General features: G+C 41.2%; 1 protein-coding gene across 4 annotated transcripts in view; it reads left to right on the top strand.

The window, feature by feature from the left end:
• vps13b (vacuolar protein sorting 13 homolog B) overlaps positions 1 to 25,213 on the top strand; it is a 333,331-nt gene that overhangs the window by 302,797 nt on the left and 5,321 nt on the right. For all 4 annotated transcript variants that reach the window (XM_016670633.1, XM_007550475.2, XM_016670636.1 and 1 more), the window contains exons 51-64: positions 3,564 to 3,734; positions 7,481 to 7,688; positions 9,064 to 9,252; positions 9,776 to 9,922; positions 10,851 to 11,125; positions 12,225 to 12,352; positions 13,546 to 13,742; positions 14,614 to 14,732; positions 15,354 to 15,804; positions 17,168 to 17,314; positions 18,488 to 18,716; positions 21,627 to 21,803; positions 22,168 to 22,338; positions 23,367 to 23,543. In XM_016670633.1, the coding sequence (XP_016526119.1) occupies positions 3,564 to 3,734; positions 7,481 to 7,688; positions 9,064 to 9,252; positions 9,776 to 9,922; positions 10,851 to 11,125; positions 12,225 to 12,352; positions 13,546 to 13,742; positions 14,614 to 14,732; positions 15,354 to 15,804; positions 17,168 to 17,314; positions 18,488 to 18,716; positions 21,627 to 21,803; positions 22,168 to 22,338; positions 23,367 to 23,543 (2,786 nt within the window). The remainder of the gene's footprint in view (positions 1 to 3,563; positions 3,735 to 7,480; positions 7,689 to 9,063; positions 9,253 to 9,775; positions 9,923 to 10,850; positions 11,126 to 12,224; positions 12,353 to 13,545; positions 13,743 to 14,613; positions 14,733 to 15,353; positions 15,805 to 17,167; positions 17,315 to 18,487; positions 18,717 to 21,626; positions 21,804 to 22,167; positions 22,339 to 23,366; positions 23,544 to 25,213) is intronic.

Below are 25,213 nucleotides of genomic sequence, written 5' to 3'. Positions count from 1 at the left end.
ACAGTGGAACAAAAAAAAAATCTGTATGTTGAACAAAACGCTCACGTAGCCTTACACCTAGAGGTACAACATAGATCTGTCAAACACTCATAACGAACCAATTCCTACTTTCAAATAGGCAGCTTCCTTTCCTCTTTCCATCACTCATACCCGCTTCGGAGCCAGCAGAATGTACTCACAGGACAATTTAGTTCTTTCAGTGCATGATTGTCTTAAATCATGAGTGACTAGCTCATACAGCTGCAAGGGAAACAGCGACTCTGCTCTTTTAATAGGTTTTTGGTGTGCCTACATGCAGCAAAAAGTCAAACCCTTTGCAGCACATTCTGCTCTCTGTGAGCCATTAATGAAGACATGATCCATGAGAATCTGCGCACATTTCAGGGGAGCAGTAAGCTGTCTTGACTGCAGCTGTGACACAGCTCTAACTGCAGCATGTCAGGTTGGATCGTAATTACACCTCACTTAGACATGAGCCATAGCACAGAGCAGCTGACCGTGTGTTGTGTGTGTGTCTGTGTGCATACGCACACAGATGTGTAGGGGAAGAGTATGTGTCCTGTATCTGTGTGTGGTCCATGTATGTGTTGGTTAGCTAAGTGCTAGTGTAAGTGTGACATTTACGGTCAAAGCTTGTCACATACATCACTGTTACTTTGTCATAGTTTGTAAGTGCACCTTTGCACTTTCTAATCTTTTTCATATATTCATGTTTCCAGGCAGTTCTTCATAAAAAGTAATACAGTTGGTCTTAAAATCTAAGTTTATGGTCAAATCACATGTTTTCAGCAGCTACAAATCGTTAAATATTTGTCTCATTTGAAATAAATTAAATGTATGTATTTTAATTTATACTTTTTTAAAATTTATTACAGTGTTCAGGAACTTCTGATTTCTAATCCATGACTGCAAGTTTCCTGGGGACATAAACAAGAGGTGACACAGACTAGCATTTCTTTTCGCCAGTGACCACAAGGCTGGATGAAAGCCATCTTCAAAGCTTAGAGAGCTGCAAAGAGTGCCGCCTCATGGTTACCAAGTCTTATTAAGAAGTCACTAAAACCACCATTAGATGTTAAAAATGGGTTGTGGTGCCAGAAAAAAAGCCTTTGCTTTTGTTTTTAAAGGTTTCTTAAGTCCAAAGTTAGTAAAACAACACCTCTGGCCTGCATACGAGTCACTAAATAATACCTGGTTCAGCGTCAAGACCAATTTGTAAAATAAGGGGGAAATTACTGCTTATGGGTGTGGTCTAGTTGAATGTGGGACTACTCAGTCTGACTAACTCAGAGGGTTGGTCAGTCAGATGTAGGTTGTGAGAAGCCAGACAAGTCTTCCTTGATAAACCAGCAAAATAGATTTCCTACAGATTGTTATCATGGTAAAACAGGTTTAGGAATCTCTGTACCTGACTAAATGTTAACCTTTCAGAGTAGGGAGTTAGCTGGGGAGTGGAATTTGGACAATAAAAGATCTGAACCAAAGGATGAATATGTAGGAATACAGTTCATGTCCACTGTAAAGTGTGATGAAGCATCAATGATGATATTCATCCTTTTCTCCTCCAAAGACCTTGGAAATCTAGTGAACAGCATCACAAACTCCTTCAACTAAAAATCTTTTGAGTCAGCTAGCAAACTGAAAATGGGTCAACAAAACATTGATCCAAAACTTATGGCAAAACTTAAAGTTTTATCTGATGCATGATCTACCTTCTTCAAGCATCATTTTTCTAAAAATCCCAAAGGGAAAAGAGCATAAGAGGATACTCTGGATAAATCATCCATCTACTGATATGCTCTGACCTTGTGAAATGTTATTGGAGAAGATTAAGTACTGTCTTAAAAGAAGGTAATATCAGCAGTGGTTGTAGTAATTAAAGCACCAGTAATTCTATTAAAAACAATTTATGAAACAATTTTTTTCCCTCACTAAATAAATCTACTCACATTACATGTTTTCCTCCTTTTATTTTTGTGGTGCGAGATTATGATCTCGCAATAACGAGTGAATTTATTGTGTTGTTTTTGCTACTGATTAAAGTATTTGAACATCCATAATTCTTGTTATTTTATGCACCCTTGCAGAAAAATTATAGCTCTTTTGGTATCATTCGCCGGTAATGTGAACAAACAGGATAAATCTTTGAACGTAACCGACTGCTTCTGAGATATTTTTGTTAACTGTTGTATTTAGATATCTGGTAACAAAGTTTGTTTTGGTTTCAGTTGCAATAAAGAAACCACAGTGGGCATACTGTCCCTGGGAATATATTTGGCTGATGTTGTTTTACAGAAATCTTTTTCATGCGTGCAAAAAACAAGCTTTGAAAAAAAAACCCAAGTGTCTTGTCTTTCTAGATTGCAACCACAGAGCTCCTTGTATTTACAATCCATCCCCTGTCTAAGCTGCTTTCAGACCGCACAAACTTACATTCTCTTCTTTGCTACCCCCCCACCCCCACCCCCTGCCCAACTCAATCCATCGCTCATCCCTCTTCATCCTCTCAAACACACACTACAAGCCACAACTGTAAACATACACACATGTACACAGACACCCCCCCCCAACCTTTCAGCTTACCCTAAACCTCTATGATAGATCCAATCGTAAATGTTCACTGGTCAACAGCTCATCTTTCCATCCTGTAATTACACATACCTGTGGAGTTTAATGGACGAGGTAGGGAGCAGAGTTGCGGTCTGCAATGCTAGAGACACAGACAAGTCTTAACCAGAACGGTTTTGTCCTGTTCCTCTCATTCCAGCCGCCACATAAGAAAATGGTGGGTTAAAATCAGAAGTCCGTCCAGTTTCCCCCCTCAGGGGACCGCTCTGGATGAAAAGCTTCCTGTCAACACCTTGTCCCTCTCCTCAGTCTTGTTCCAGATCCATAAGCTGTAGCCCTCTGCATTCCCTTTATAGCACAATGGGCTCTGTTAACAAACTGCTGTTCTGGGTTATGGGGGCTTCTCTGCTGCAGCCAAGAAGAACTGGATGCTTCCCAGAGAAAGAGTAGATGCTATTACATTGTTTGGATTTCGGTTCTTTTTTTTTTGAGTCCGGTCTATAATTGACCAACGAATGGAGATGAGGTATCCAATCGGATTATTTACTGCCATTTAGCTCTTTCTGTGATCTTTTTGAATTAGTGTTTGTAAGGCAAGCTGCATGTCACAAAAAAAAAATCTCTAACAAAAGACAGATTCCACCCACTTCAAGGTTCGAGGGTAAAAATGGAGTTTAGCCGAAGGTCGCAATGGGAACAGTTAGCTGCTGTCAGGAGATGTCTTGTTTTATATTGAAATAAAAGATTATTGCTGAATTGTTTCTGGCATAATGTAAGTAAACAAGCTTCTATGCCAGATTCGCAGAAACACACACACAGCAGCTTCTAGCTCTCTTTTCAAACAATGACTTATCATGGACTGCACCGAGCAGGAGATCAAGTGGGATCAGTCTATGCACTTTCAATGTTTTATGTAGCAAGACAGAAACAGAGTGTGTTTTGACAAGGAATCAAGGATCTATGATGATTCTTGAGTTTGTGCTGTTTTCCCTCAGGGAGGATAAGGATGCGTCACACTGTGCCGTACCCATCTCCACCGGTCTAATCAAACAGATAATGAACAAGACAGGGAATGAAGACAACCCGGAACACATCCTGGCTGATTTCTACGGCCCCAAGACCACCACAGACTCACCATGGCCTTATGTCACCAAGGACACTGACAGGTACGCCCTGCTGAACTTTGTTGTCTTCAGTTTTATTTATGTCAATTGAAATTCTCAACAAAGATCATCTGATGGCATCTGTTTGTAAGCTCTAGGTGGGTTGTTCTTGACATTGGGTGTTTGTTAATAGCACTTTGAAAAATATTCGAACATAAACCCTTTCTCCCTGGGCGTGCCTTTAACTGGATCTTTCCTGGTGAATCCCGGCCAGATTCATCTCAAATCCCACGTATTTTGTGGACCCACTTCAGGGGTGGTACAAGCCAGGTATTGCACGCAATCAATGTGATTGGCAGCAGACTGCATTCGTTGATTGCCCTGTGGGTTTACATCAACACTTTCACCATAGTTTTCAATCTTCAGCAAAACCATAGCAGTTGGTGAGACGGCTAACGGCAAATTGATAACTCTGGTCAAACCTCTTGGTTCAAACCTTTTTATCAATTGTGTCTGAGGAGCGCATACAGCGGGGATGGGGCAACCCGCAATGAAAAAATGTACCAAGAGATTTCGGAGAAACTGGCCGCCCAAGGGTACACACGCAAGATGACATCATCAGTGTTCCCACATTCACCCCCACCTTCCTGCCCATATTCACGCCCACGTAGTGAGGAACACACTGCCAATGGAGGCACACCCAGCTTGGCTAGAACCGAACCAGACATTAAATGGCTGGGGTGAGACTTGACAATGGAGAAGGGGCTTTAGAACGTTGTTGATCTATTGAAATACTTATTTTACCCAGATTCAATTCAGATCAAATTACTTCATTCTTATATAGCCAGATTTAAGTATATGGAGTTCAGTTATAATTTTCATACTCTAGAAAGTCATTTGATAATTGAATGCTAGTTGGTAAGCAGTGATTTCTAGATTTGTGCTGTAATTCCTTCTAATTAGCAGGAATGTAGTGTCAGTGGAAAGGAAGGACTTCAACAGGAAGAAACCTCAGAGAACCGGCTCAGTGTCACCTGCTGCAGGTTAAGAGGGTAGAAATCAGACAATGTAAACCCAAAATTGAAGCATCAGTTATAAATTCTGGTGATTGTTCTAAAAATTACTGTCACAGTGTAATAAAGATTTAGATTTAAAAGCTTTCCATCTTCTCCGGGTGCCTGCTAAGACACCTAATGTGGAAAAGCCTTCCTCATCCACTTTTATTTGTAAACAGTGAGAAGCAAAAACAAATGCAGGGTGGAAATGAAAAACATGATGTATGTTTTAAGCTAGTTTCCCACTAATCACATCATCAGCGCTCACCACTTCAAGGCCCTTTAATACCTCATAACCCATCTAAGTCAACATCTATAATTCTTTTTCAGATTAATTGTACTTCTTCTGTGGCAAGCATTAAATCTCAGATTTCATAATACTTTTCATCAAGACCCTCCACCACTGTTTCTTTATTTTTTATTTTTTCAAATCACAAGATTCTTTTCGCATTCTTGCTGCAAAGTTGTGCAACCCTGCTTTTAATGAGGTCAGCCTCTTTTTATTGGTTACTTTGTTCACATAATAAAATTGTACAGTGCAATCTCCACACAAGGCTGTGCACCAAACTAGAGCAGCAGTCCAGAGATTCTGGATGTCTTTTTTTTTTTTTTTTACACACACAAACCACAAGGCCTTACCTTCAAGTTCAAGCACTGCACTTTAGTGAGCATGTGTATTCTGCTTATATGCATGCAATGGGATGAGTCTGCATGTACAATACACGGTGTTTATAAATGTCTCCGTGGAAATCATATTTTGTCACCAACTAGTCACATCTTGATAACAGTGGTAGGAGAGCCGACCACATGTTCCACTTCAGGCTTTAGACTACAAAGAGTCCCAGAGGATCTGTTGGACATCTGAGTCGTATGTCTGCCTGTGGTTTCTTGAAAATCTATTTGTTTTTTGCACACGCGCACACACACACACGCACGCACGCACGCACACACACACAATTTTGTATTCTTGTCCATATTAGAACTATGTATTGACTTAGATTCATTTCATTAACTGCATTTAACCCTAACCCTTACCAGTACATTCCTAACCCTGGCTAAATATTAATTTATACCTTATCTATAAACTTAATCCCTAACTATCACATTAGGACCAGGTTTTGGCCCCCATTTTCCAGAGAAGGTCCTAAATGGAACAGCTAAACAAACACACACACGTACCTTGTTGTGCAACATGTCCCTTTGAGTGGGCTGCTTTCTAATTTTGAGTGTAGGTTTTTCAGTATGTTAGGCTCATGTCCCTCATTTTGAAGGCAAAATGACTTTAATGTAACAGTACTGATCTATGAATGATCCAAGTCATTGTTTTGAAAGTCGCAAGTCTTTATCCTCAAATCAAGTCTGAAACAAAGACAATCAAATCAGAGTTAATCTTGAAATTCTAAGCCATCTCAAGTCTTAACAATGTTGCAATTATATGTTAATTGCAACATTAGGTTGCAATTAACATATAATTGCAACCTAATTATATGTAAAGTACACACTTTAAAAAAGTGTGTACTTTTTTAAATCTGTGGTTATCTCAAATTATTATGAAACATAATTTTAAAATTTAACCTCAATATTGTGGAGTTCGATTAAAGCCACAAATTAATTTGTGTATTTTAGTTTTTTAATACTTTAAGGTTTTTTAGTTTGGACAGTTTAGTTGCAGCAGAAAATCCAAAATGAACCAAACTTACTTTTGTGAATACTTTGGTTTTTCAATGGTAGCGCATTGACTGTGCAATAATTAAATAAACATCTTGTAATGGCTGGACTCGGCTGCTGCGTTTTCTACATTTAAAATCCTCAAACTCCACTTTTGGGTTTTGACAGAAGCAGTTGAGAACATTTCTTTCAATTACCTTCTTGTGAGCTGTGTAATGTGATTTATGATCCCTGCAGTTTTCTGTCCTCAGCATTGAGGTCAACCACCTATTTAACCACACATAGCAACATAAATAGCAGTAAACGGTAAGGAAAAGCTGTTCCCAGTTTAGGTCCCATGTCACAGCAGAGAGTCTTTGAGGTGTGTGACAAGTTTGAGTTGGCAGGTTGGTAGCTTGAGCCAATTCCAGGTGGTCTTGTGGGAGAAGGACTGGATCGTATTTAATGGCTTTGAACTTAAGAGGAATTCTGTGGAAAATGTTTGTTTGGCTCTCCGCTAACATTCGGCAATATTTAGGACTCAGGAGACCGCGATTACTTTGAAATGGCTGCTGTGTCTGTGAATTGGTGGAAAAATGATTGTGTGTTTCTGTCTGTCTGGCTTTGTGTCTCTGTCCCAACATGTTGGTGTATGATCCCAGATGCTTTGTCAACTCTTCTCTGAATCTGTTCGGGTCGCATAGCTTGTCGACAGGCCATTTCTCTCTTCATATTTGTTTAGTCTTTGTGACTGCTGTCAGCTCACTGATGGTCTGTCAGTGTTAGAGTTGCCTTTATCAAATACATTTTAATTATGCTAGCTAAACCTCATGACTTTTGTGCATAATAAAGGTTGAGTGCCACAGTGATTTAGGTTTATGCGTCAGTCGGTTTATTCCAGGGATCTCGACGGAAAACAAACTCTATCATGGATGTTTGTTTTACATGTTGCTGTAATTTTCTGAAGGTAAATTAATGATAAAATTGAATGATTTTTCTAATATTCTAATCATATTCTTGTTCTTTCAAAGGGTCTTTGTCTTATTGTATTATTTATGCTCAAGTTGTACCAGGGAGATTGATCTTAAAGCTCTTCTGCTCTAACAGGTCTGCGCTGGAGCCTCTTGCCCAGTGGGACAGTCCGATGCAGGTGAAGCTGTCACAGTGGAAACCTGGACTGAACACACTGCTGGTAGAACTGCTCCCCTGGGCTCTTATGGTCAATGACTCTCAGTGGGACCTGTGGCTTTTTGAGGGAGAAACCATCGTACTGCAGATACCAGCCGGCAAAGTCATTGTACCCCCAAATTTCAAGGTAGGAATTATTCAGAAATTGTTGAAAAGTGATGACAAAAAATGGGCTCTAAAGTTGGTTCTGATGAGGCTGGAGTGTTTTGTGTTTGACTCAGAGAATCCCTGATGGGAGACCAAAGAAAGGTGATCTGACCAGATTGGTTACCATGACTATATTTGGTCTTTTATATATCATTAGCCATTGGGAGAAGCAGAAGCAACTCCAAAATGTGACACTTCACAATTATGTACTATATTTTGTTGAGCTGTTCAAATTCCAACACATTGGAGTTTAAGTGGTTCAAGGTGTGCGGATAATTTCATGAGGCATTACATATGAGAAAGGAGTTGATGAAAAAGCTTCATGTAAATAAGACTCGCATTCGTCATTAAACCTGTACATTAACTTTTCAGCAAAGCGATTATAATTACAGTCTTTAGAACGCTGAATATTTTCTGAGGTCCTTTCATTTTTCTTCACTTCAGGACCTGGATGTCTTTTTTATGACATCACAGCAATCATTATGAATCCAGCTCTTTTCTCATTTCAGTCATGACTAATAAGTACAAATCCTGAGATCATCTAGCAGAGCTGCATTACAACAATATTCCCTGCCTACGTCTTCAACTACAGCCAAGCTCTGTCACAGTGTACTGCAGTCATGTCTTCTCTCTGGCTGCTAAGACCAGTAGAAGAAAGCTGCAGATGGTTTTCCCCTGTGGAACATAACAAACACACACACGCGCACGCACACGCACACACATACACACACACACACACAAATTTCACTAACTCAGAGCTGAGCCGTGAGGCAGCGTATCAAAGAGCAGACCCTAATAGGGTTCAGCACAAAGGAACAAAATAAGAAGTTGTAAGTACGTAAAAGGCTGTGAAATAGAAACAAATAAAGCATTGTTTCCATAGCACCATGATATTTAGGAAGGCCCAACAAACCAAGAGAAGAGTCTTAACTGTAGGTCACATGCCAGATTGGTTAAACAGGAGAAGGTTTGTGATTTGATCCGTTTGTTTGATGATGCATCTCAGCCAGATGAACAATCATTGTGTAATTTAGCCATCTTTTTGGCACCTTCATTATGTCATCCCAGCACAGCAACCAATAATGTAGGAGGATGTAGCTGCCATATCTTTTAGAAATGCCATTCACTGACACGAAGTTTGTTTTTCAGGACTTAAGCTGCAGCTGACTTTACCGTGCGACTGTTTCCAAAATGCAATCAAATGCCAGTTTTTTTGTTTTTTGGGGGTTTTTTTTAGAAAATGTGGTCTCCTCTGACAGACAGTGATTTGATCCTTTTTCTCCTAGTCTTCCCCACATCATCCTCCAAGTGCTCTGTTCTGTCACTGAATCCTTTTTTTTTTCCCCGCCGTCTAGGAAGCTTTTCAGATCGGCATCTACTGGGCCCAAACCAACACAGTGCACAAGTCCATGGCACTGAAGCTGGTTCACGATCTGACCTCTCCTCGATGGAAGGAGGGGACGAGCTCTGTGGTGGTCACCCTGGATGAGGAGGGATACGTTGAAGTTGACATCTCTCTGGGAGCCTTTCCTGGGAAACAGAAGGTGAGAGAGAGAGAAAGAGAGAGAGAGAGAGTGAGAGAGAGAGAGAGAGAGACTCTCCTCATGGATCCTCCTGGCATATTTATGCTAGCATGTTTTTTTAAAGATTAAGTCTGTTCCTGTATGTTAATATTTTTAAGATTGTTTTGTAGTGTACTCATTCAACTGTATTCCCTTCTTTTTGTAAAACCAGAGATGGAAAAGAAAGGAGAAAAGACAGGAAGGAAGGTTGGGAAAAGGTTTAAAGGGAAAGGAGGGCATAGGGGTGGAGGAGAGATAAGTCAACACCCAGGAGTCTGCCCCTACACCTGCAGAAAGAGGGAAAAAAATGAAATACAACCAGAGAAATATAGCAACAAACATATGAATATATAATAACAACAATTGAAATGTCTTCTTCCACACTTTACATGTTTCTCCTGCTGTTTTAGACGGCAAGAATATATATTTTTGAAACTATGCCTTACGTAACAAAAAGTCATACAGGTAGAGTAATTAGTGTACTTGTGTGTTCTTTCCCGTGCAGGTGTGTCAGTTCTGTGTGTCCTCTGTAGTCAGACACGGAATCCAGATCCTGCAGGTAGAGGATAGAACCATCCTGGTCAACAACACTCCTTACAGCATCCACTACAGGCCTCTGCTGACCAACCACGCCTTAGGAGGAGGCGAACAGGTAGCGCACACTGCACCGCTCTTTGTTTTCCCACTGATTCATTCATCTCAAGAATACACAAGTGTGACAGATGATGAAGTTTGAATTCTGCAACACCTGCTTGGATCTCCTGCTGAACTTCACACATGCAGCGCATTCGTCTTGCAGCACGCTTGTCTACCCCAGCACCAATCCTCAAAACCCCTACCACACGCACACACACACACACACACACACACGCATACATATATGCACAGCCGCACTGTGTTGCAAGCCGTTTTCCATCAGATCATGTTCCCCCAGTCCTCCTCCCTCCACCGCTCTCCCCATGTGGCAATGGCACTTCATAGGGACATTAGACAAACACCCAGAATTGGATGCAGGTTTCCCCGTTTGCTTTCATCTGCTGCCTGTCCCCAAAGAGAGCAACAATGCTGTGATGTCATTTAACAGTCCTTCAGATCTCCTTTTAGAATAATGGTGAAGCTTGCCAGTTTGCCCCTAATTGACTGAAAGAAAAAACTTAAAAAAGAAAAAGAGAGAGAGAATTTAAAAAAAAAATCTAAAGATTTGGCAAAAACACAGACCACAAACAAGGCCAGGAATGCCTTTCTAGTTGCTCTCTTCATCATGCTCACTGCCTGATCTCTGAAGTCTGCACTGCTCACCGCTCGCTAGCTGCTAAACCAACACAGCAGGATTTCTCTGCTACCAATTTAGCACCAAGCTTAGAGGGAAAGGGAATAAAGTAAAATAACATTGTGGTTTTACAAAGTATCGTCGGTTGTAATCACTTCCGCATTGTATGCCTTGGGACTTTCTTTTCTGCTTTTATTCTAGCTCATCTGGTTTTTGGTGCCACTTTTAGTTCTTTTTATCTCCTTCATGCCAAAAAAAATGTCCTCCCCACCTCCAGTCGTTTTAATTTTCCCTCCTGTCCCCTGACCAGGTCTGTGAGGTACCAGAGAGCACCATGTTCACCATCCCTCCCTCAGACGGGTCGTCTCTGGCCAAGCCGTGCTCCGTGCCGTGCTGGGACCTCCTTCAGCCCGGTGTCCAGGGGTCGGTGGAGTTCCCTTTGCCTCTCAGACACATGCTGTTCAGCCTGGTCTCAAAGCCTGATGCCACAGCGTGGAGCGTCCCTGCTCCAGTGAGACCAGACCTCCCCAGGCAGAGTCTGTCCATACCTGTGGATCAGGACTGTGGACGTGGCCTGTGCAGCAGGTGGGTGTGACAATCCGTTTAAAGTGGAGATGCACCAATCCGTTAATATCTGCATCAGTCCTGATATTGGAAAAAAAAATTGTAGATTGGGTGACAATTACAGTGTATCCGATCTATAAGGGCAGAACTGTTTGATGTCATGCCTTATTATTTATTTTATATTATATTTAGAATTTTCTTATTGGACTTTCTGAACCATTTGAAAAAAGGTTTGTTGCAGCTTATTTTACATGTTTGACCAACGTAGTCAGACTATTGTTTTTTTGGTTTTTTTTTCTTTATTATTTGTTTTACATTGACTGTTGAACATCTAACTGTGCTGACTGAACAAATTAAAGTTGCGTTGTTTTTATACATGTCTCACCAGACATGTATAAGCTGTAGGTGTATTTAAGTGTGCTGTACTGGTGCAGACTTATCAAATGCTTTTGTCCATGTTTCAAAAAACTAATATTTTAAGTCAATTCAGCTGTTTTTCTGAACCGGATCGTTTAAAGCAGAGCAAACCAACCCTGGCTGCCTCTGGACTCCAGCTAGCTACACTTTGTTAAACACTGGAGGTGAAGCAGGAAGAGAGATACTCTCAGCGTTTCCACTTCTACGCTCTCCAAGGTTGTCTTATGTAATTGATCTGAAGCTCTTCTTTGTTTTTTGTTTTTTCTCTACTTCTTTTTCTTGTCCTCTATCATTTTCAGTTCTTGTGTTCAGATTAGATGGCAGCTTGGACAGCTCTCAGCAGTGACATATGCACCACAGCGGACATACATTGTCTGTTTTTCTGCTGTTCTGGTTTTGATTCTGGCTCCTCTCATTTAGTGTGTTGGCTCACAATCACATGTAATCAGCACAGATATATAGCGTAAACCAAAATAAAACCCCGGCCGCAGAGCCCTGCGGAGCAAAGATGTGTCACCTCTTGGCTTTAGCTGCAGTTCTGCTTGTAGGTTTATCTCCCATCCACAGACGGACGCGGAAACGGTCCAACGTTTTTTGATTTGTTGATGGGTGTGTGAGCTCTTATCTCAGTGCGGTTACAGGACATTATGAACAGTTTGCGGACAGCTATTTACATGTTTGTTTGTTGGTTCTTGTTTTGCAGAGCCGTAGTGCTGACATATCAGGAACATCTTGGAGTGACATACATCACCTTAAACGAGGACCCCTGTCCACGCATGCTAATTGAAAACAGGTGTCCTGTCCCACTGCTGCTTAAAGAGAACGTCAAAGGTAAACAGCATCCTAAATCCCTGGATATCATGACTTCTCTTATGTTTTGTTGCATCTTCTTCAGATTGTACATGATAGACCAGCTTTTGTACATTAGCTCAGAACTCACCTAATTAATGAGCAGAGTGTAATTTAATCTCAGTATAAATCCAGATGTTCAGTGAAGGCCTCATGAAAACCAAGGAACAAATCAGACAGGTCGGGGAGAATGGTTTATGGAGGCTTATATCAGGTTTAGTTCTAAAACAATATCTCAAGCTCTGGAAGTCTCTCAGAGCTTTGTTTGAAGAGGAAAAGTGTATGTCACAGTTGCAAATTTACCAAGACACAGAGGCATAGATAAACCTTCAGGACAGACGGAGAGTGATCAAAGATGTGCAGCTCAGGTCAGAGAATCTGTTGACAGAATAGGTATTAGCTGTTAAGCTCTCCACTAAGCCTGTCACATTAAGCAATTAATCAATTAATCGCATGATAAATTAAAACAAGCTTGATAATTTCCTTTTCCACGATTGTTTAGTATTTTTCTTGTTTCTCTTTCTACCTGAGACTAGAGGACAGAAGTCTTCAGCGGCTACTTTTTTGTTTATTGAGACTTTAGTATCGATTGTTTTTGATGTTCTGGTTGTTTATTTTGGATATTTAAAGTGTCTTCCAGTTCCAGTGTTAAACATTTGTTAGAAATTAAAATTTATTGGTCTTTGGGAGGATGTACTTTCATTATTGTGCTGCAATCAAAATGGTCTCAAAATAACAATATTTTTGATTATCGCAATAATTTCTGGAACATTTTATTGTGATAGCGCTTTATAGAGGGGTGACAAAAAAGAAGCAATTGCTGGATAAATAATGTCATAAAAACTATTTGTAGTTTGCCACAATGCACTGAGGGAAGACGATAAACATGAAGATGTTCTGATTAGATGAGACACAGACAGAACTTTTTGTCCTTTATGCAAAATGCTTGTATTGAACAAACAGTCCTATAAGTATAACTTGGTGGTGGCAGCACTATGCTTTGGGGAAGCTGAAGTTTTTCATTAACAGACAGGAAAAGACATCCCCAAAGGCTTCCAGCTCTCCAGTTGTTCATCAGGATTTAATTTCATCATTCTCGTCTCCTTTGATCTGAACAGAAAGCATTCTCTTCACTGACATTTTTCTAACATTGCGGCTTGTTTCCTCCGTCACAGAGACACCGAGGAGCGAGGTGTTCTGCCGCCCGCTGCCTGCTGACTCTTCCTTCCACCATGAGCTCTATCACCACTTCTCCAGCTTCCCAGAGTGCAGACAGAGAGAGCTGCTGCCCACCCTGCAGCTGAAGACCATGTCAGAAAAAAGCGCCACCGACTGGACAGACCCCATCGACATCAACTGTCCCGGCACTCAGGTAAGAAATGTGCTTTCCTGTCTGATGCAAAGTGAAGACGTTATGCATCTGCCTGCCTCTAGAAAAAAAAAAAAAACTTATCCAATTTTCTTTTATACCTTTTAACAAACATTTGAACATTTGGTTGACCTTACCTTCTCACCTGGAATTGATGGATTTCCAAAAACATGAAATCCCCGCTGCTCCTTCCAGCTGAACACACTCTCCACAGCTAGATGGCGCCAGAGATCTCTCTCCTCTTCTGGCAAAGTTGATGTTTTGAATTAGCTGACTAATAACCAGACTTACAATGACAGTAAAAACTCTCCAGGTAAATGTTTGCTCTTTTTTTTTTTCCTTTTTTTCTTTTTAGCAACATTGAGCTTTGTGTTAAGAGAACAAGTTTGGCATGTCCGAGAAAAGCAGGTTTTTATGTGTCAGAAAGTAATATTTAGATGGTTAGGTTTGGTTCTGTATGTTTGTGTATGTGTGTGTGTGGGTGTGTGTTAGTCCTCTGGTGAGTGTAGATGTTTGGCATTAATAAGTTGTTAAGGAGGAGTGTTTGGTGTTGTGTCTAGGCAGCTGTGTGCTGGGGTTGACACAAGGGCTGCATAGCTCTGGTTACTGTGAAATCTGAATCTGACCCGAGTGGTGGAGGTGGGAGATGAAAGGTCAGACTTGTTATGACTGCTCGGAGAAGCGCCGAGCGCCGATGGTCTTCCTTTGGTCGTGAGTTTCTGATGACTCGTAACCTGGGATGGTGAAGGTTAGAGGGAGGCAGAGAGTTTAACATTTCATCCTGGGAGTTTATTCAAGGCCAAAACGATTATATGCAAATATCAGCTCTTCTTTTTTTAAAGAAAGGTTTGTATTTTTCTTTTTTACTGATCAGGTGGTGTTCCTGCCAGGCTTTGGCTGTCTGTACGTACATGTGGCGTATGAGAGAGGCTCCTTGGTTCTGTCTCTGGCCCCAGAAGGCGGCGTGGAGGCCGTCATCAACCAGCACAGCAGGTACTGCTGTCTGCCTAGCAGTTTGCTTTCTTGTTTTTTTATTTTTGGTTTTATTTTAAAAAAAGGAAGAAAAAAAAAAAGAAAAAGGTTTTGCATGTTATTCTGACTAACATTCTAATATCTACTCATGTACTTTTTATAAACCCGACAAAACTCACTTAATGATTATTGTGGATGTTTTTCTTATTTATTAGGGCAGATGTAAGGAAGCAGCCGTCGTTTTCCACCACAGGGGGGCAATAAAACCTCCATCTGCAGTCATGGCTGAAATTATTTGCGCAGCAGAGTATTTTATTACAGCTTTATTCCATTACATCAACACATGGGCTGCTGCGACATTTTGCCAAACCAGGATATAATCATAATGAGCTTTGTTAGGTAAAAGTAAACTAATGACATCAGACTCTGATCTTTGCTCATGTTCTGGTCAAAAATTCACAGGATCCAAGATGAATGGGTTTGGTATCTTATTATGCAATCAATAAATCATCATTGACAGGCCATGCTGGGAAATGTTTGCTTTACATAAAAACATAATCTGTTTGCTGCTGTTCAGCATGGATGTTTTTTTCTTCCTGGTTTTTAGGCTGAACTCTTAATAGCTTCTGTTCTGTTTGTTAGATCCTCCAAACTGTCTGTGAGGATCCTCCTGAGTGAGGCCAGCATCGTGATAAGTGATGACATCACCAACCCCAGCGGCTCCATGGAGCTGCTGAGGCTCACGCTGACCAAGCTGCTGCTCAGCCTCGGTCCAGCACCCGCGTCTTTACCCCCCGAGCTGGCCGAAGACTCCGCCATGGCTTCCTGCTCCCTCTCCGTTCTGATGGCTGACGCGTCTCTGATCGAGGTCTACTGCTATGGCCTGCAAGTCGACAACCAGCTGTACAACCGGACAAGTTTCCACTTCCCTGTCCTGCTGTGCCAAGATCAGAGAGGGCCGTCTGAACCTGGGGGTGCGTGGAGCATCGACGTCAATCCCAGCAATTCCCCCGAAGGGTTAGAGGAGTTCAAACGCTCCTGCTTCCTCCAGCTGAGGATGACATTGACTGGAGACCGGCGCACTGTGGAGGAGGTTAAACTCATTTTCATTTTCTTTCCCCCGTGTGCATTTCCTCCCTCAGCGTCCATGAGGTAGAAAGGCTGGTGGCAGCCGAGCGGCTAACCACTACTTGATATACAATGTATTAGATGCTGTCAATTTTTCTCACATTCTGTCAACAAACGTCAACATGTTTTATTTAGATTTTCGGCTTACCTCATGTGATGCACCAACATTAACTAGAGCATAATTGTGAAGTGAAAGAAAAATGATTTCCACATTGTTTCCATGAAGCCATAGAGATCCACCTGAGTGAACACTTTGTAGAAAGACTGTCATGGAAAAGAAACATTCAGGTCTTTAGGGATCTGTACCCTGCTGCTGCAGTCATCAACAGAACGTTTTGTTCTAGGGGTGCACAGATAAATCGGCCCCTATTGTCTTAATTCTGGACAGTCAGTAATCGACCGATACGTAGAAGCTGATCTTATCCACTGATCTTATCTACCTCAGCAAACATCTGAAAACCAACCACTGTCCTCTTCTGCTGTGCAGTGACAGAGGTTTGACTGACAGACTGACCCACCAGGTCAGCTCTGCATGTTTGCAGTTAACAACAGTCACTACACTGTTACCAACTCAGCACCTTTCTTCCTATATTTCTATAACATTTCGGACAAAGAAATCATTATCGGCCGAAATCTGAATCGACAGGTCAGTCTTTTTAAATATCAGTGATCGGACCCACAGTTTTTTTTTTCCAAATTGGTAAAGATATCGGTGAACATCAGTTTTCAAGTTTTGACACATTTTTCCTTGGATTTAGTTGTGGATGAGGACTGGACTGTTCTGACGTACTGCTGCAACATGTTTAACATTGACATGCTATTTCAATCTTGACTAGCTTTGCTGTTAGGCTAACTGCTATTAGCATAACTTGAACACAACAATAATCTTTTTCAGCGTCCAATCAGATCAATTTCAGAAGCAAAAGTGTGAATCCCAGGTGGACGGAGCGAAGCGGCTTTGTCATCCATTGTTGCTGTTAGTGGGTGTCACGTTTGCGTCAGATTTTCAGGCGGACCAGAAACACAGTACAAAGGTTCCAGCTGGAACTTTTGTTTATAAAAAAAAAGAAAAAAAAGAATGTTTAATTGTCTTAAAATCAATGTAAATAATTAACCAATATGAATGTGTTAATTGCCCAACCCGAGATAAAATGCCTTGAAGTTTGTGGTCGTAATGAGACTCTAAATACTTTTATTATTACTTTGTAATAAACCAAAATGCTGCGCTGTCACAGTGAGTGACAGGCTGCTAATATCCATCTAGATCTCTGTCTTTTCTTTTAAAGTAGCAGGTCTCAGAAAAAGCTTGGTTTTGTTTTTCACCTCAGGTCCATTTCCAGCTCCAGCCTGCCAGAGTTTACATCGAGGACACTTTTGTTTACTACATTAAGACGCTGTTCAACACGTACATCCCCAGCAGGCCAGCGGAGCCCAAGAGGGCCAGAGAGCCTGGAGCTCTGATCCTCCCTGAGCAGGTGAGCAACTCCTGGATCATTTAACAATGTTCTGCTGCTAATCCTATTTGTCATGTCAAACAAAGAAAGGTTAGCCTCATTATGAAAACAGCCTGCCGATAAATAAAGTTCTTAACTCTTGTGTAAATGTTCTTCATGTGGCACCATGAAAACATCACTCTGGAAGAATAACTCAGGTTGAGCGAAACTCAGGCAAACAAACACATTTATAAAGGTGAAGGTAGTGAAGCTCATTACATCAGACACTTAGTGAGGCATTTTTGCCCTATCAGTCAACATTAAGGCAAAGAAAATGGGCAACAAAAATATGGAAGAGTCCTACATCAGGTGAATTTATTTGCAGGAAACCACAGAGAAATGGACCTTAAAGCCCAACGCTCTGATCCTAAAACATTCTGAATCAGGAGCTCTGAACTGCTTTAGAACTGCGTCTCATATGAGGCTGTAGAGGAACTTTGAGGGGAATTCTTTTTATTTGCTTTATCATGAATATCCCTTTGGCTCCTGATTTCTGGTGTTAATATTCATTTTTGTTTGTTCAGAAACAAGGCACAACATTGCAGTATATCATCATGGTATTATTCATTTAGTTTGTTTGGCATAAATATTCTCAGTAGTCCAGCCGCACCAATCTGTCCCACTTCCACATTTTTTATCCGCACAATTTGTGGAACCAGCTGCAAATAAAATCTGCTCCAACTTTTCTGGGTTTTAGACCCGGAGCGTCCACACATAGCAGTCATGTGACACGATGCACCATGATGCTGCAGCTGGCAGGCTGTCCTGCTGCTCAAAACTGGCATTGCTGAAGAATATTTATCATCTATTTCTTATTATTAATTCAGTTCAGTTTGTTTATGCAGCACCAATCCACAACAAATGTCATCTTTAGGTATTCTACAAAAAATAATTTCAGTTCAATCATACATATATTCCAGTTGGTCCGAGTTATCAAACGGGTCATTATGCTTCATTAATTATTCAAAGAAGCTTAAAAGGTTTTTATAAGGAGACATTATTGACATTCTTCTTCTTAGTGTTATTGATAATAATAATAAACCCACTGGACTGACAGGAGGCGTCATCTCAGTGGTTTTGAGAGCAGGAGTAACATGAAGCTGATCACATTAAACTGAGTCGTTTGTTTTCGTCTCTCCTCGGTTCTGGATGCAGGTGCCGCAGTCGGTGCAGGCGTTGGTTCACCCGGTGAGGCTGCAGAGGCTCTCCATCCAGCCGGTCCACCTGCTGGTCAGCATCCACGCCTCCCTGAAGCTCTACATCGCCTCAGACCACACTCCCCTGTCCTTCTCTGTGTTTGAAAGGGGGCCGGTGTTCACCACAGCCAGACAGCTGGTTCACGCTTTAGCCATGCACTACGCTGCTGGAGCGCTCTTCAGAGCCGGTAGGGGGTTTTATGATGCCACTTAATGTTACTCCTCAATTAATATCCTCCTTAGTATTACATGATGTAGATTAATCAAGCTGCCTATTTAGACCTAACAGCCTATGGCGCGTCGTCTAGTTCACAGCAGTGTGTTATGGATACAATATGGAGAGCAGTGAATGATAGTGAAAGGTGAAAACAGAAGTTGAAAATGTTTTATCTTTCTTGTGTTGCGTTGCTAACCTGCATGTCGAGCTGCACGTTTCACACGAACTACACCGGTCCCTCAGCTGGACGAGGACACGAGACTGTGGCCTCATTGCACAAGTTCTATAGGAAATGAATGGAGAGGGACATTTCTAAATGAATGTCCTGCCTGAATACAAAAAAATTTAAAAACTGAGGATATTCAGGGATGTTTGGTTTGAGAAAATAAAACATTTTTTTAAAAACATGCGTACAGTAGCGGTTTCTGATATGGGCAGTTGCTCAGGGTGGTATCAGAAAGCGGTAGGGCACTCAGAGATTAGATAATAAAACCTATATTAACTGTCAGTTGTTCCCTGAACAAGTTTGCTACTACTTGTATGCATGTGTAGGGGAGGAAGTCTCCCTTAGTTGCACACTGGATATTACATGACCTGCTTCCTGCTCCAAAACAATCAGATAATTGGTTGAATTTTAATTAGTTGGAATGCAGCAGATCTTCATTCCTGCAAGAACCACAACTGCATGCATTTTATATTTCAAGCTTACAGTTGTGATTAATCTGATTAAGTTTTTAAATTGATTGACAAAACTAATTAATACAGAAATTTCCACTTTTTTTCCCCTTTGTGCAGCATGGAAACTGGTTGCAGTACCAGCTGCCAGTCTCTGGTCACTAGAGTGGGAGCAAAAACCCAAGACAGATTTGCTTTGTTCCTCAGTGGTGATTTACTGCTAACCGATGAGTCATGGTGTGTAATTTGTTTGAAAACAGTATTTTATGGTTAATTTGTGGGCAGCAGCAGGAGCAGGTAGACGGCCCTGTGTCTCCTGAGCGTTGTCCTACCGTCCGCTCTGAGCCTCCCACACATGGTGTGACTTAACCCCATCATGTCCGCAGCAGAAATCAGCAACACGCTCTCCCTCCTGCTGTCTCTCATTAGAGCGCCGCTTTCTGCTCGTATTTCAGCAGATCACCTCACCGCCGTCTTCTCCTGCAGCCATCAAAGACGGAGAGCGGCTCTGGGAAGCGTTGCACTCTGAGGCTTATTAAAGGAGAACAGACTGATCCCCCCAATCACACAATCTAACATGCGAGCACATAAAAATACATATTAGAACGTTAGAAGGCTCATTAAAGGCCTACCGCGGTCCCGCTAGTGCACCAAAAGTGTCGGTGTGTGTTTAGCGGCAGAAAGCTCCGGCTTCTAAACATCATCTCCTGTTTAACTGTTCGCTTCACCAAAGCCACAACTCTGAGACCCTATAAAACCGAAAGGACCCCTGGTTCCCACTGGATTTGGTTTCCTCCAATTAGAATCCGTCGCTCAAGCACAAATTGACAGAGAACGAGAGCAGAGCAGGACCTGGCGTCCTGACAAATGGCTGCTTGATTTTTGTGATGCAGTTCTCAGAGCATAAATATCAGTGAGCCGTGCCATCAGAGCGGGACTCTCTGGATGAATGAGAGAGGTGAGATAGTCGGAGGCTGTAAATCTCGCTGAGGCTCGCGTATGATTACATGCAGGTGTGGTTTTTCCTTTTTCTTTTTTTTTTGTGCATTTAAAGTTTCTAAGTCTTTGTATTCCTAAGATAAGAATTTGGAATGATTATTTCAAATAGCTTTTGCCAGCGAGAGGAAGATTTCTGTACAGGCACGCACATGGACGACTCATCCGAGAGGAAGTGATGTAGATGGATGCCTTTTCCTCACTGCTGGACACAAAACTTCTGTCAGCAGTTTGAAACGTTCCAGCTGAATTTGATTTGAAAATGATCTTTTATTATATAATTGAGCTTCCCTCCAGATATTGAAAAGTCAAAGCAACATTTTTGCTTTACAGTCAGTAAAGCTTCTCAGCTTTACTGACTGTGAGGAAATTATTTGGCTGGGGAAAAAAAACATTTTTGGATGACTAAATAAAAAAAATAATATATGGGCAAGGTAGACAATCAGCACATCAGACTTCTTTTTAAGAATTATATGACAAGATGCAAAAACAGTGTTCAAAATATGCTTTCTGACCTCGATCTGGAACCAGTTAAAATCCCTCTGTGTGAGATTCACTACTCATTAATACAAAACGATTAGAGTTCTTCTCTAAAAAGTCATAATAATACGAGAATATAGTCATGTTACCAGCATAAAGTCATCATAATACAAGAATAGTTATAATACTACCAGAAAAATATGTAAGATTATGAGAATAAAGTCGTAGTAAGACACTAATAAAGTCAAAAGTATCACCAGAAAAATATGTAATACAACAATAAAGTTGTAATAATATCAGAATAAAATAAGAATTTTTATGAGAACTCCTGTATTAATTTTTTTGAAATTAAAATGTTAAATGTTGTGCATTATGTGAAGTTACACTTTAGTGTTGGTTTTACACAGCAAGTGTAAAACCACACACTTTCATACTGATTTTTTAATACATCAGCATGAAATCATTCTAAGCAGCAGGGCTTTGAGTCATGAAGAACGAAGCATGGCCGTGCCGCCACATCAGATCTTAATAACTGTGTTAGAGGTTTTCCTCATAAAAACAACTTTTTCTCGTAATTTTAAGACTTTTTGTGTGGTAATATTGTGTCCTTATCCTGCTAATGATATCACTTTATTGTCATAATTTTAAAAAAATCTTCGTTTGGCCCCGTCACTCGGCGCCCGGCATGGCTGGTTCCCTCTGTGGTGTTGAGGTGTGTTCTGTGTCCCAGGTTGGGTAGTGGGGTCCCTGGAGATCCTCGGCAGTCCTGCCAGCCTGGTGCGCAGCATCGGCAACGGCGTGTCCGATTTCTTCCGCCTCCCTTACGAGGGCCTGACCCGGGGCCCCGGGGCCTTTGTCAGCGGGGTCTCCAGAGGGACCACGTCATTTGTTAAGCACATCTCAAAAGGTAACGCAAGCGTTCTCAGCTCTTCTTCTTTGTTCTATTTGTGGATTAAAATGTTGGTCTATTTTTTTTTTTTTTTTTTTTTGTAATGCTTCAGTTTCTTTTGAATTTCTCCCAGAATTTTGAGTCATGACACATTTATTCTCTTAAACTTTACACTCTGTGCTTATTAAAGTTCATTTGTGGTTCAGCTTTAGTACTTGGCAGATGAGAAGATTCATGATGAACATCTAGATTTATCAGTCTTCTAATTTGTTCTCATTTGAGTTCTCAATTTTTTTCCCCCTCCCCTCTCTGCCTGTTCAGAGCATTCCCTGAATCACTGTAAATGCCGAATGTTTAAAACATATTTTCCTCCCGCACTCAGGCACCTTGACATCCATCACTAACCTGGCCACCAGTCTGGCGCGGAACATGGACCGCCTGTCCCTGGACGAAGAGCACTACACCCGGCAGGAGGAGTGGAGACGGCAGCTTCCAGAGAGCCTGGGGGACGGACTGAGACAGGGACTGTCTCGCCTTGGAATCAGCCTGTTGGGTATGAAGACATCCACACAGGTTCAGAAGCTTTTCATTCAACCAGAATTGTTGTTGTGTTGTTGTTTTTTTTTTTGTTATTTTGTTTTTAATTTATATGTGTAGCTGCATGGTATCAAAACTAAGAAAAGGTTTTTTTCTGTTTTTCTTTTTTTTTTTAAGTTCAGTTGTTAGTTATTTTCCATCGGCCAACCCAAATGTACAATCCCTCCTGCTGCAGCATTAGGTCACCCAGAGCGGAGAAGAACATGTTCTCTCTGCTGTCCAATAAAACGCAGCAACACATGTGTTACAGAGTGCAGTGGGACCTTATAAAAGCTGAGAGAGCAAAGAAACTCAAATCAAACCCAAACATTCACACACTGTATTGCCACAGTCACCAAGAAATGCTTTGTCTGTCAGTTATAGCTGGGGTATGTAGCTTTTATTAAAAAAATATTTTCTTTCTCATATTTTTTAAAAGTGTCACCATGTCGTGACTGTATAACAAGAGACAGAGAGACTGTTAAAAGATCGATCTCCTTGAGCTACTATTGCCGTCTGAAGACGGCAATAGTAGCAACCAATCAAAGGCAGGAGGTGGGGCTTTATTCAATTATTCTCATGCTAATGACGAAGAAACAACCCGCTGTTAGAGGATAACCATTGGTGGCTATGCTAACTAACCTTAGCATTAGCGTCAGGCTCTGCTGACAGGGAGGGGCTGTAGCATAGACCCTCCTTGCTCTGTTTCTAGTTACCACTGTGAGAAAGTAGAGGGGTTTGTTGTTGTGTTTTTCTCAGATCATGTATCATTCTGTCACAATATGGTGACAGTTTAAAAAAAATATGTAAAACAATTTGTTGTAACATACTGTCACATACTGCAGTTTTAATGTTATGATCCCTAAGATTCAGTCATCATCACTGATCAAACATCAGATGAATACTCATAGATCACCTTTTTTAATCCACACACACACATTACATATTTATTCAACCAAATGGATAGTTTTTAGATTCAAGATTTTTCTCTTCTCCTTGTATCAGGAGCCGTAGCAGGCATCGTGGACCAACCCATGCAGAACTTCCAGAAGAACTGGGAGACACAGAGCTCAGCCGGGAGCAAAGCCAAGGGGGTGATCTCTGGAGTGGGGAAAGGAATTGTGGGAGTGTTCACCAAGCCCATCGGAGGAGCAGCTGAACTGGTGTCACAAACTGGATATGGTGAGGACGGCAGGCCCACAGACCCGTTTCCAGAGCTACGTCACTGACTAACTTATTGAATTAAAAAATAAACAGTGATATTTGTAAAAACATGAAGCATAACATTAGCATGGCTCATGGTTTCCTACTGAGCTAAACAGATTCCTGGTCCTCAGTCGTTCTGTGGTGGTGAAACTCCAGTTCCTCATGTTATACACATGTAAAATCTGTAATGTACAGATGCCAACTGTAACGCTCTAAACTTAAAAGCCCTTTATTTTTTTGGACCACACATTCAGCAGCAAAGCGAAGTTTGGCCTTGGAACAATTTATTTAGCCAAGCTCAAGATATGTGAATTATGTAGAACGTTCTAAGCAGCCCAAGGCAATAATAAACACATGTCTGAATTAGTGTGTCAGGAAAATCATGAATCCGTCAGTGGACGGACATTCCCCCAAACCCACCCACACACACACACATCTCAGCTCCATACAGGAGGCAAGTGTTTATTAAAGCAGGACCCCGGAGAGAGCTGCTGAAAGACCCCCGACACACACGCTTATGTGTCTAATCATACATGCACAAACACTTGTTCGTCCAGGCGACGCAGCTCTCTGGAGTTACTTAGTGTTTTATTAGGGGGAGAGAGCAGGGCTTGGGAGAGGGTCAGAGGCTGGTGTGTGTTGGTGCTAACAAGCCTTGGCTGCAGCACATAAACCACCAATGAGGTGAACAATCCGCATAAGAACGATTCCTCCCCAGAGACTGGCCTCCAGTCTGACTGACCCGCTCTGAGCTCAACACATGAAAACAAGCTTAAAAACACACAAACACACGGACACACACGCACGCACGCGCGCGCACACATTGTGCTGCAGCTAAAGGGTACAGAAGCTCAAACCAAAGACCTCTACTGCATGTTTTGTTGTTTTTGTGGCACTGCTGGGTCTTTCGACTACATGATGATTATAATTAGTTTGTTTTGCATATTTACAAATTAAAATGAACATGTCACATGTTGAGATAAACAAAAGTTTTGAATGTAAAGGAGGAGTTTAAAGGAAAATTCTTAAATATTCTACCCCTTCTGTCAAAAGCATCAATCCGTCCATGTAGATAAATCTTAGACACAACAGGCAATGTGTATAAATAAAATAAAAATAAATAAAATAAATAAAAATAATAAAGAAAATATATATGATCTTTGTAACAGTATAATAAACTTCATTACACCTTGACAGAATATTTTATTTTATTATTTTCTTAAGCAGAGCTTGATCTTTCTTTGGTTTCTTTACAGATTATTCCATAAATAGAAATGCAACGTTCCATTTGTTTAGTACTGTTATGTATTGTAAACATAACTTTCAGAATATGCACAGTGCACTAAATTGAAGCTGAAGAAAAAAGGATCTGTTGGATTTCTGTAACATTTCTACTTAGAATTTTAATAATGCTTGTTTTTGCAAAATAAAAATAAAATTTAAAGACATTCCTCCAAACGTCTACACAACAGTTTGATGATCTGTAGCCAAACACATCACACACACGCAGACACACATGTTTGCGTGGCTATCTTTGTGAGGACTTTCCATTGACTTCCATTAATTTCTACAGTCTAAATCTTACCCTTATCCTAACCCTACCCTGCCCCTATCATACCTAACCCTAACCCTAACCAAAACTCAAT

Source organism: Poecilia formosa, unplaced genomic scaffold, assembly GCF_000485575.1.
Source record: "Poecilia formosa unplaced genomic scaffold, Poecilia_formosa-5.1.2 Scaffold36, whole genome shotgun sequence".
NCBI classification, from domain to species: Eukaryota; Metazoa; Chordata; class Actinopteri; order Cyprinodontiformes; family Poeciliidae; genus Poecilia; species Poecilia formosa.
The sequence above is the reverse complement of the archived record's forward strand: the minus strand, read 5'-3'. Positions and strand labels throughout refer to the sequence as shown.